Source organism: Cystoisospora suis (assembly GCF_002600585.1).
Source record: "Cystoisospora suis strain Wien I chromosome Unknown contig_1227, whole genome shotgun sequence".
In the NCBI taxonomy this organism is placed as follows: Eukaryota; Apicomplexa; class Conoidasida; order Eucoccidiorida; family Sarcocystidae; genus Cystoisospora; species Cystoisospora suis.
In genome coordinates, this window is record NW_027154028.1 from 1 (window position 1) to 11,508 (window position 11,508).

General features: G+C 55.7%; 2 protein-coding genes across 2 annotated transcripts; both read left to right on the top strand.

The window, feature by feature from the left end:
* The first annotated feature begins 272 nt into the window (after nt 1–272).
* Nucleotides 273–2,556, top strand: CSUI_002879 (subtilisin sub1). The gene is made up of 4 exons (XM_068063078.1): nt 273–1,102; nt 1,407–1,525; nt 1,808–1,961; nt 2,066–2,556. The coding sequence occupies exons 1-4, from the start codon at nt 829–831 to the stop codon at nt 2,101–2,103; spliced, it is 585 nt and encodes a 194-aa protein (XP_067924945.1). The 5' UTR covers nt 273–828; the 3' UTR covers nt 2,104–2,556.
* A 751-nt stretch (nt 2,557–3,307) lies between these two features.
* Nucleotides 3,308–10,050, top strand: CSUI_002880 (carrier superfamily protein). Its single transcript, XM_068063079.1, has 7 exons — nt 3,308–6,565; nt 7,021–7,232; nt 7,741–7,829; nt 8,200–8,301; nt 8,810–8,869; nt 9,353–9,404; nt 9,910–10,050. The coding sequence occupies exons 1-7, from the start codon at nt 4,308–4,310 to the stop codon at nt 9,972–9,974; spliced, it is 2,838 nt and encodes a 945-aa protein (XP_067924946.1). The 5' UTR covers nt 3,308–4,307; the 3' UTR covers nt 9,975–10,050.
* Nucleotides 10,051–11,508: the final 1,458 nt, after the last annotated feature.

Genomic DNA, 11,508 nt, shown 5'->3' on the forward strand with positions numbered 1-11,508 from the left:
TCTCAGCACCCGGCTCCCAAGGAGTACCAACCGGAGTGCACGCACCCTAACTCACAAACACACTTCTCGCTGAGGAACTTGTGTACCTCGCGGGCACATCATGGGCTACCAACACTACGGACTATTGCCAACTACTGGACTACGTACTGCGTCCCACCCTAGAGGGCTATCCTAGCACCCGGCTCCAAGGAGCACTAACAGGGCTATCCGAGCACCCGGCTCCCACGTAGTGCTGACCGCGGGGCACACACTCGAACTACGGACACACCTCTAGCGAAGGAACTTTTTCCTCGGGTGCACATCGGTTAGTGCGAGCAACACCGTTTCCGGGAGGGAGATAGTGATAACAACTTCAGTTCCTCAGGATTTGGACTATTACCCTCAGTATCGATTTGGCTTCGAGAGCCCGGCGACCGTAACACGTTGCCCTTTCGATCTCCCCAGCTACAGTCCAGGCAGCCGAGACAAGCAGGCAAGCGTTCGCGTCGCTGGACGGCGTGCTGGGGACGCCGGACTGATGAAATACACGGCTCGGAGGCGGTATGCACACTTTCCTACGCGGTAATGTAGGGTTTCTCCCTGCGGCCAGGCAGCTGGAATGCTTTTCTAGTTTTCCTGGACTTCCGTGGGCGTAGGCGCCTTTCGCGCTGGTCAGCTGCTTGTCAGTTTTGCTTTGTTTCTTCCTCGCCCGGCTAGCCGCAGCGCCCACCGGCTAATACGGCTGTTCGCCTTGGACAGAGGAAGAAGGCGGTCACTCTTGTCGAGGACGGACTTCTTTTTTGAAGCTGAAAGCAGGGCTCACGTGTACGTCCTGTTTTCTTTGCCTGCATGCGCGGAGGCAACGAAGTCCAGGTCCGCTCGGGTGCTCTCTTCTTTCCCGCCATGGACAAATGCGGGCTTCTCCTCGCATCATCGCTCTTTGGAGTGGCCTTCTTGTTCGCAAGCCAGCTGGGCAGCGCGGCAGGACCCGGTCGTGGAGTTGCGAAGATGAAGTCCTCCTCGCGTCTTACCCCAGATGTTACGGCGGCGTCTATCGTTGCGCAAGCGCGGGCGACAGCAAGGGAGTTGGGGTTAACGGGCAGCTCTCCTGGGACCGATTTCGGTAAGGGTGCAAGTGGTTTGGTCGAGCGTGTAGTTTGAGGTTTTTCCAGTTGGGTGCCGGTCTGCCCCATGCAATTCTCCGTCCTTTCTTCTAAGCTGTAGGGGCAGAGGTGTAGCTCACAGCCTTTCCCTGCACAGGGGACTGTTGCTTGAAAGTCGCGGAAGTCAGTCTGTCTGCTCACAGAGGCTCGTTCGCGGTCCGGGTGCAGTCTTTACATCTCTCCGTGTAAGGCTTCTTCTCCGAGTAGGCTACGCGGCAGGGTGTAGATCTCCTCGTTGTGTCGGATGCCGTGTGAACTCGCCAGGGCCCGAGAAACAGTTACAGGCGGACGAAAAACAGAATCCTTCTGCTGCTCCAAATCGCGGCGCTTTTCTGACACTGATGGTTACTGACGACTGGGGCGCCTCGCCGCCCTTTAGCCAAGTAGGTCATTGCTCTCCACGTCGGAGCCGCCAGCGGCTTCTCAAAACGGCAACGGTCAACGTGCAAAAAAGCAGCGGTTTTGAGAAAGTAAGGCCGCAGAAGGCGGCAGCTACCTGTCTTTCGAAATTGACTGGACGGTGCAGGCGGCCCTTCCCATGTACGGGTGCTGTAGGGGTACGGCGACCGGCATGAGTTTCGCATGGTACAGGATGTTCGAGTGCAGCTTTCAAGGCGCCTGGCCCGGTAGTGAGTCTTCTTGTTCTCGGTACGTTGTCTGTGCAGCGATTTGCGGAACTCGATCTCTATCACAAAGTGGTCGATCAGCTTCGCGGCCAGGTTGATGTGCTGCGTGAGAGCGGCGTCACTATCATTAAGCTTCCTGTTGGAGTATCTGACGAGGATGCGGAGGCGGTTGTTGAGGGGGTGACTGCTGCAGGTGAGTACAGGTCGGGTGTTGACTGGTTATCTGTTCGCATGGTTTCAGTTTGTCTCACTATAGGGTGGCTGAGTTTCTTACTGGTTTCCTGTTACTGCTCTCAGGGGGTGTCGTTGAAGCGGACTCGCTAGTAAAGGTGTAGGTGGCACTGTTCTGTGCCAGCTGCTTGTTTAGCTCTCGTTGATGGAGATGGCGTGGAAGGAGGACAATGGAAGCTCTCCTCCGTGGTCCGGAACTCTCGTTTGGAGTCGGGGCAACATTGCTTCACTGCTCACGGGAACTTGGAGCTGTGCGCTAGAAAAAAAGCTTACTCGCTCTTATGTGCTTTGACGCCGGAGTTCCGATGATTGGTTTTTTAAAAAATTTCGGCAGATGCGTTGACGGTCCTATGGAGTGGTCCTTGGGGAGACTCATGGGTGCTGGTGTATCTGGAAGGAATGGATGTTCGCGAACGCCGCGAGTGTGTAGTCGGCTGTGAAGGGATTTGTTTGGTATGTTCACGTGCGCCTACGTGCTCGCTTTTTCTCAAGTTGAAGGGCAGCTAGGCATGCCTTACCGAGGAAAAAGGTGTGGATTGACGTTTGGCGCGCGTTGCGTGTGACCGCTGCGAAACAAAAGGCTCTTACAGGAGCTGTCAGATCTACGTTCCGGTTCTCGTTGAGGCTTAGGAGTGTCCAGGGCAAGACCTTGGAGCCCCGCAAGTACGTCGGTAATAGGATTGATTTTCTCATTTCGTACGACGGTAGTACACTGTCGCAACGGCCAGTAGCACGCTGTGGAACCGTTGTTCACAAGTATACCCTTACAGAGTAGCTAAGAATCAAAATGCAGCCGCAGTCCGCGAGAAGATAGTGCTGGATTGACGTGCAGCCGCCGTAGAGTTTAAATAGGGGATCCAAACGACCCCTAGCTTGCGTTGCACTGACGCATTCCTTGTGGGTAGTGAATTCGAAAGCAAAAAGGACGAGGACGTACGCACGTAATTTCAAACGCCGGCGTGACCCTAGGCGGGCCACTGGTAGGCACTCAACTCGGACGGAGCGCACTTTACGCTGAGTGAGTTTCCGCGTGAGGCAAGGGCCCCCAGGGCGGACCAGAGACCCCCGCGCGACCAAACGTAATAGATACCGGGCCCGTGAAAGCAGCCGGGTGCTTTGGAGTTGGCAGAGTTTCGCAGTGCTTGCAGGGTTGGTGTCACTGAGACATCAGACGGGCGGCTTTCCCAGCGTCTGCTATAGTTGGGTGGAGGGGATCTCACTGAAGCTGAGTACGACACATCCGCTAAGAAATTGCTGCTTTCGTTTTATTTTAGTGAGGCAGTCACGGCGGCATGGGGTGGGCTGTCTCCCGGCACGAACTGAGCGATTTTGCGGGCCGCGGCGGCGCGATCAATCGACCTACAGCACTCGACTTAAACGCGTAGTTGGGGCTGCGCGATGTTGCAGTGGCTGAGGTGGTGGCGGTAGCGGTAACGGCTATTTCCAGCAACGTATTCCGATGTGCATGGTAATGCCGAGCAGTAGCAAGAGAGGGTTTTTGCTCGCAGTTCAAAGCTATAGCGACCTTTGCGAGGTGGAGAGTCTTTGGGGTTTTTCGCCGGCAGCTTTGGGAATAATTGTCAGCACTCACGTCCACAGTTTAAATGGAGGGACAGTGGCTCGGGCTTTCTCCCCTTGGGGGTCCGCTTGCGTGCTGAATGCGGACTGCAGGTGCGATTTTTCGTGTTAGTGGAGATCAAAGATTTCTTGTGTGTTGAAGAGCGAGTACTCGGAGAACTTGTTTAGATTTTTGCTCGTCTCGGCGACAAAGGTAGCGGTCTCCGAGCCACTCTGTAGCGCTGAACTGTCGTACGTTCCAGAGAGGCCTGAGCTCGCCAGGAGGACTTTTTGACGTGGACCATCGTCATGTGTGTGCCAAAGATGTCAGCAAGACCCTTTTTCTGCGGTGTGCGTAGTCGGCCTGTGCGCTGGTGCGTTGGCAGTAAAAGCTGTCTCTTCTTTTGACAGAGCTTGGATTCCTCACTGGCCTCGCTAACTGCTTGCCTTTTTGATTCAAGATAGAGACGAGCAATCACTTCGTGTGAATCAGTGTGCGGGTCACAGCCCGGGAGAGTCGGGTCGGACTTCGGCGTGGATTCGCGGATCGTGTGCCTTGACTTGTGACTGTCGATGTAGCGAAGAAGCACGCCGAGTTGCCCGAGTGGAGACAAGGCTCCAGGCACGCGACATGGAGTGAGTGACTGGGAGATTGTGCTCCATTCCTCTGCGCGGCGGGGGAAATAAACTGTTCTGGTCTCGGTCGCTTGCTATCGTTTCTTGTGTCTAGTTCTCGTCCACTATTTTCACGATGGACCCGGCAGTAACCCAGGTGTCCGCAGATACTTCACAATTCATTACGGCCTGGGCCTCACCTCCTGCTACCCGAGCGACAGTTTCCACAAGGCCAGCGGCTGCGGAAGCTGGTCTTCAAGCCCCGTCAAGTGGTGCCGCACCTCCTTCGGGGGCCTCTACCGTTGGTGGGGTCGGCAAACGTGTCTTCCAGTGTCCTATCCACGGGGGAGAGAGCAGCAATGTGTACAGCAGCGGTGGCGGCCAGGGCCCCATGGGGGAGACAGACGACAACAGGAACGCCAAGGGAAGAGGTAGGGATCGTACAGTAGAGGACCGAAGTGTAGAGCGGGATCTGGACTGGGAGGAATGGCGAGGAGATTGGCCTTTGGCATTGCATGCGGCTGCGGGCAGCGTAGCAGGCTTGATGGAACACCTGACTATGTACCCGATAGATACTCTGAAGACACGCATTCAGGCGTTAGCGGACGTTGCGGGTACGGAGCCTGACGTTGTGTACAAATCTTCTGGTCGGCCGTTTAGACGTCTTGGCGCCGAATCCTCTGCGACCGTGCTAGGGGGTCGATCGTCTGTGGTGTCACCCGCGGGCCACCCGACCGCGCAGAACCCTTTATGTCATTCCTGTCCTCTGCACGGCCACTACATCCGTCCGTGCCCCTTAGCGGCGGTTGCCCCAGGCCGGTTGTCCACGGAGAGTTCTCTCCATTCTTTCCGATCCACGTTCTCTCCTGCCTCGGTCGCTTCTTCGCCGCGCGGTCCCGGTAGCACGCCTCCTGCAACTTTACCATTAGCAGAGACACGCTCAGAAAAAGCTGACATTCCACCGTCTGGGCAGGCGAGGTCTTCGAAAGCCCGTGAATCCTTCTTGGGCCGCTTGCCGGGGAGTGTTGAAACACGCGGAGAGGCTGTGCGGCACTGTTTGAAGACTGGAGTGCGGAGTCCCGGCACTTCTGCGACACTGTTGGTACCCCGTCTTCACGCCTCGTCCTGGAGGCGAGCCGGAGGGCCTACGAACACGTGGTCTGCTTTTAATGCCGTCGCGCCCACTAGGGGCTCGGCTTCCCGACGTTCTTCGCCACGACTGAACAGAGTTTCGAGTGCGCACTTCAGCGGCGCCGGTGTTCCTGTTCCTCTCAAGCGTGTCTCAGGCGTTCTTCCTACTTCCTGCTCGTCTCCACATCCACTTCCTTTCCACAGGAGAGGGGCTGCTGCGACAGAGGCGTTGGCGGAGCCTTTGCCAGCAGCCAGGGTTGGAAGTGGTCCGGCTCCTGCACTTGTTTCACGCGGGAGACTAGTCGCGGGACATTCGCAACGTGCGTTCTCGGTGGCACTGCTAGCCCAAGCATTGGAACGGGATCTGGCGCCGGGATCTCCTTTTGGTCACCGCTTCCATGGTTTTCGATCCCACTTTTTCCAGACAGGCTTGTCTTCTCCTTGTCTCGTTGCCTTGTCTTCGGACCAGACTGGTGGTTTTCGGAGGCCGGTCAGGTGCAGTCTCCGACCCGTTTCTTCTGAAGGGGGGCTTGGCGTACTGTACCACTCAGGGCTGATGGGCACTTTGAAAGGTAGTCCCCATCGTGCGTGCGGCTCTGAGGCCATTTGCCGAGCTTACCGCTGCACATCAACCACCTTCAGTCATCTTGACAACAGCACCGTGGGTAGCAGAAGTACAATTGCGGGTCGGACATCTCTTCTTGCTGCAGCGCAGTCTCTTTACCGAGAGGGAGGAGTAAGTCGGTTCTACCGTGGGGCGTCTGCTGTCGCTTCAGGGTGCATTCCTGCACACGCCCTTTACTTCCTCTCCTATGAGGGTACTAAGGAGTTTTTCCTGGAGAGAAGAGAGAAGGTAGGAATGCTCGCATGTGATGGGGCGGGTGGCGCGTCATCGCGTCTTCGCCGACGGGAGGAATCAGTGACGGCCCCACGAGATCCGCCCGGTCAGAATGGCATGGTATCAGGGGATGATTCGGCCTCAGTCACACAACAGCGGACGAGTCAGTTGTCTGGCACTCCGGGAGGTAGCATCTTACAAGGGTCTGACTCGTGTGACGTCCGAAGTAATTTGACTAGCCACGGACGGTTCTCTGTGAGTGGGCCAGAAGGGAGTGGGTCAGCCGAGTCACCAATCAGGGCCGAAGAAGCGCAGCTGTCTCCTGTGGAATCTCTCATATGCGGGGGCGCCGCGACAGTCACACACGATGTTGTTCTGACACCTATGGACGTCATAAAGCAAAGGTTGCAGCTGGGTTGCTACAGGTAAGGCCGCGAAGGCTTGAAGCAGGTGCTGTGCAGTCCGTGAGTGAAAGCATCGGCTTGCTGGATGAGGTGCTTATTTCTCCGACTGCCAACTGCAGTCCAGGCAATGTACAATCCAGATACTGTATGGGCGGTCCTGCGCTTTGCCGTTTCTTATTGAAGATACGTCGGTGTGTGTGGACGCTACCTGTCTAGCGGAGCGTGTTCTCGAAGTGCTCCGGCGTAAATCTGGGGTAGCGGGGGCACAGTGTTTTTCTGCGGAGCAGCCATTGATGCTGTTTTCGTTGCCGTCGCCGACGGTATGGACTGATGGATCCTCTAAAGGTGCACTCTCCCATGTCAGGCACTTGCTCTCTGGTTGTCCTGTCTGTAGGTGACAGCTTCTAGCATCATCTTCATGCTGTAGTGTAGCGCGCCCAACTGTGGTCGACGTCGTGTATCCTATGTTGTGGCAGGAGTCCTCTGGACTGTCTTCGAACTGTTGTCCAGCAAGAAGGGATCACAGCCCTGTGCAGGAGTCTACCAGCGACGATGCTTCTAAATCTTCCCTACGGTGCTACCCTAGTCTGCATGAACGAATGGCTGAAACAGTTCCTGCATAGACCCCGTCACTCCCTCAGTGCGACGGAATCAAGGAATGGTTTGCCACTGTACTTTTTCTGCGCAGGTAATTCTTTCCCCTGCCCTGCTTTTAGGTTTGCTGCCAGTGCTTCATGCCTAGATGTTGTGGACGCGCACCTGCGCTGATGCTGAGAGGATGACGGTGCGGGACCCTCCAAGCAGCACAAGCTTTATCGGAGAAAAGCCTTCGTGTGCCTTTCTTTTCCAGGAGTCCATTGTTTTGAAGCGATGCTGTGCATTTGCTAGTGTACGATTTCTCATTGTGCTGTGCTGAGAACCAAACTCGTGCGTGCTTTGGGCCTGTGCTTCAGGCGGTAATTGGCTAGTCGGTGCCAGGCACCTCACGAGGGTATCAAAGAAGGGTCTTGGCACGGTTGAGTCCAAAACAGTTTGCCAGTCCGTTCTCCCGCGCTCGATAGGACTAACGGCTGCGCGCGCATGGATTGTGTAGACTGATCTGTAAGTGTGGCCTCTTTCTCGTCTGTGGGACTGTACATCGGTGGCGAATCAGTTTGCGCGTAGTTGTGCGCGCTCGGTGGACTTGCTGTTTTCAGCTGTCAGCGGCGGAGTGGCGGGCTTGATCTCAAATCCTCTTGACGTCATCAAGACTCGATTGCAGACGCAGGATTGTTTTCTCCAGCGTGTAAGTGCGTGTGTTCTCCTCGGTCGTCTTGCTCAGTCGATAGCTCTTCCTCTGGTGGGTCGTATGCGGGGATATCTGGGGTTTTATAGTTCTATTGACCTCGGGGCCGATGCAAAGACAAAAACAGACGCAAGAACCTTTTAGCACCGAAAAAAAACGGCGGAGACCTCCAATTGTGACTTCGCGTCTGTATTCTTTCTATAGTCTCATGAATTAACTCTGTACGGCTTAGAAAAGAGAAGCGGGAACTCTCGCGAAGGTATCCGGTTTCGCGACCGGACGTTCTGCAGACGTCGCGGCAACACGTCAGAGGTCAGTCAGTTTGTCTAAAGTTTGTCTCCTCAGTGTGTTATTGTGCGCGCAATCGCAGCAGGAGGCAATTGCTCGAGAACTTACCGTCCAACCTTCCTTGAGCAACAGGCCTCACGTTGTCAAGGGTCACTTCTTTCCCCGCGTTAGCCGCAAGTACACGGTAAGGATATGTGCTCGTGTTTCTAGTAAGTCAAGGCTTCCATGCGACTTTTGTCCGGCCAGTCTGGACAGCCAGGAGTTTCTCCGCAAGCCTGCAAGAGGAGAACGGTTTGGTTCTGCAACTCGGGCTCCGGCCCGCCGGACAGGCGTGTGTATTGTGGGCACGTTTGGACAGGGGGTTGAGAGTCGCTTGCACCGAAGTAGATCGTGTATGGAACGCCTGGCACTGTTCGACTCAGTATGTTCCCGTGTGGCATCGTTTCCCCTTTTCTAGAACAGCTGTCGGCTGATTCCTTCTGTACATGTAAAAAAAATGTGTTTGCTTGAGATCGTCTGCTGTGGCACGGATTCCAAAGCACCCAACTCTTTGTCCCTTCGTAGTCTTCACCGGCATTGGTGAGAGATTGACACTAGTCCAGGGAAATGGTCTCTCTTCGATCGAGCTTCACTGGTGCGGCTACGGCACGCGTATCGCGTACTGTATCACGTGCGTTTCGTGTGCGATCCAGTCGATTGCTGATGCCGTTCGGACGATTCTTCGCGAAGAAGGCGCGCGGGGCTTTTGGAAAGTGAGTCGCCATTCATTACTGTCTTGTGTATGCGCTGCTTCGTGTTGGCTAGCAGGCATCCAAGGTAGACCGTCTGCCTCGGAGTGGAGTCATTGACGTATTTCGGTGCACTCCAGTACGGGTTGTGTCGGAGTGTGCTTCTGTGGTAGTAGCGGATAGGAAAGTATCTTCTGCCGAAGTTTTGGCGGAGCCTTAGCAGGGGCGTTGTAATTGATACGCACGCTGGAGCCACAGCCAACATGTGGTGTAGAGGCGCTTGTATGTGTCACGTGCCTCTGGTAACGAATCAGCATTCCGTTGCACTCCCGCACCGGCTCCGGCTATGGAACCAACCATTCATTGAGTCACCCGCTTGTTGCAAGCGCAACTGGCAGGACTCTCAGCGGCGTCACACTTGGCGCTTCCCATGTTGTGTAGAGAGCTTTATCCGCGTGGAGAGCTTAGTTTCTTCATTGCGGTCGGCTGACGGTTTGTTGCGCACAGGGGACGTCAACGAGGATTGCCCTGAGTGCACCGGCGACAGGCATTTGCTGGGGTAAGTAAATTTCTTTTCTTGACTTCCGTGTCCAAGGCAGCAAAACAGTCCGCCTAAGTCACGACTCGGGTCGGGCTAGGCGTAAGAGCAGCGGGCTGCACGGCGGTAGTACTGATGACGTTAGGGTTGACGTCCTCGGTGTTAACTCTTCGGGGAAGCAAGCTCGGTTATGTGCCGGAACGCCTAAAGGAGGTCACCGCGATCAAGATACGGAAGTGGTCCACGTCCGCTTGCAGCCTTAGAGCAGAGGCTCTTCTCGCGGTGAATTAGATAGGACGAGCCCGGCCAAAGGGTTTTCTGATGTATGCGTCTTTCCTCGGAGCCGCAACTGTGGCTGCTTGGAAGCAGGTCGCGTCTGATGGCGTTGGCGTCCGGGGCACAGTTCGCCGGCGTCTTGTCCGTCATCGAGCTAGTACGCTAGAGGATGGCTCGGACCGGCGGGGCACGTTTACCCTTTCCCCAGGTTGTAACCTTGTCTGTTGTTTTTTGGACTCTACTCGCACAGGCTCGTACGAGAGCGTCAAGTACTTGTGGAGGCGCCTCTATGCGGACGAGGAGTTTGCTTGCTAAAGCAACCAGTTGCACAATGGACGGCGAGGCTGGCTGAGCTCGGGGTTGAGCTTTGGACGGGGGATTCGAGCGGGGACAGAAGCAGAAAGTTGGCGTGTTCTGTTTACATCAGTGGACTCGGTCCCGCAGGGTTGCTGTGTTGTGAATGTACGACTGGTGGAGAGCAGATTTATGTGGCAGGGGGGCTATTCCTCGGAGCCTGTATTCCTTCTGTTGTCCGGGGTCCCGTACGTAACCGTGACTACACAGTTTTGCAAGAGTTTGCGGGACTGCTACTGATTTCTCTGTTTCCTCTGAACGGGCCGAAAGTCTTAAGCTTTCGAAATTTTTAACAGGCCTCCAAAGCGCTCAGAAACTTGAGTGGCCGTTCAGCTGGTAACAGACGGCAAGCCGAACTGCAGTGTGTTAGCAGTGTAGCTGAGGGGTGGCTTTGTGTAGGTGGGCGTAACGTGAGACATGGGTGTTCCCCCCCGAGCTGGAACTTTCGTATTGACCACTGTCCAGATGTCGTTGCAACCCGGACTCCCGGCGGCTGCTGATGAAGGAAGGACACGAGGCGCCGATGACAGCGGGAGCTCGATGCAGATAGATAGCAGGAGGCGGTAATTTTGCGGAACTGGGACAACCCTGCCGGACTTCGCGGATGGCCGCCTTACTGGATGCACAAATGTGAGACGGCGTTCGCGTTTGCCAAGAAGCTTACAAGGAGCGGTTCTTTGTCCGCGACTGCAAGGCCATGGCGTGCGGGGGAGAGTATCACAAGGCACACAGGCGGGGTGTCACAGGTTAGGGCTAGCATGCTTTCATGTGAATACTTTGTCTAAGCACGTAGAAGTCGATCAGCAGGTTAGCGTTACCCCTTCCTACCTGTGACGTACAGCCGGTGATTGATTCAGCCACAGGTGGTCCACGAGATCCTCTCTCTCTTGTTAGTTTCTCTAACAGCAGGGGGACACGTCGGTTCCCGTGGTGAGGCCGTAGTTCGTGGCAGTTCAGGTTCCACCTCTCGCAAACGTGAAACACAGCATACACCCTTCAGGTTACAGATAAAGAGCCACGACTCGGCCTAGTGAGGGCATTACCCGGGGCCAAAAGGGTTCGCACACCCGCGAACAGGTTCACGAAGTGAAGAAAAAAACCCAACTCCCTCTCCGTCAGTCACTGCCAACACACTCGCTACAACCGGAAGATCAGATCGTGCGCAGGCATATCCGGACGCGCTGAGAACCCAGAGTTTTCCGCGTGACGACATCTAACACATCTGCTGCAGCCTACAGATGGCAGATCAAGTTGTTCCCAGACAATCCAAGCGTCGAGAAATGAGAGGTCCTCCCTGTGGGCCACATGTCACAGACCTCCTAAAGACAAAGACTGGATATCGAACACATAAAGCGCCGGGAAATCGTAGACACCTTCGCCTTTGACCACACTCGACACACCCCTAGTAACGCCCTCGCTGCGACTCTGCGCGGCCGCCCTCTATGCCGTGCCGTGTGTGAGTGCCGTGTCGTGCGCGACCGCCGGTGAGCCGACT

Coding starts and splice junctions, on each gene's coding strand:
- CSUI_002879 (XM_068063078.1), top strand. CDS start 829: ATGCGCGGAGGCAACGAAGTCCAGGTCCGCTCGGGTGCTCTCTTCTTT. Junction 1,103..1,406: donor CTCTCCTGGGACCGATTTCG/GTAAGGGTGCAA, acceptor TGAACTCGCCAG/GGCCCGAGAAACAGTTACAG. Junction 1,526..1,807: donor CCTCGCCGCCCTTTAGCCAA/GTAGGTCATTGC, acceptor TTGTCTGTGCAG/CGATTTGCGGAACTCGATCT.
- CSUI_002880 (XM_068063079.1), top strand. CDS start 4,308: ATGGACCCGGCAGTAACCCAGGTGTCCGCAGATACTTCACAATTCATT. Junction 6,566..7,020: donor TTGCAGCTGGGTTGCTACAG/GTAAGGCCGCGA, acceptor ATGTTGTGGCAG/GAGTCCTCTGGACTGTCTTC. Junction 7,830..8,199: donor AGGATTGTTTTCTCCAGCGT/GTAAGTGCGTGT, acceptor GCGCAATCGCAG/CAGGAGGCAATTGCTCGAGA.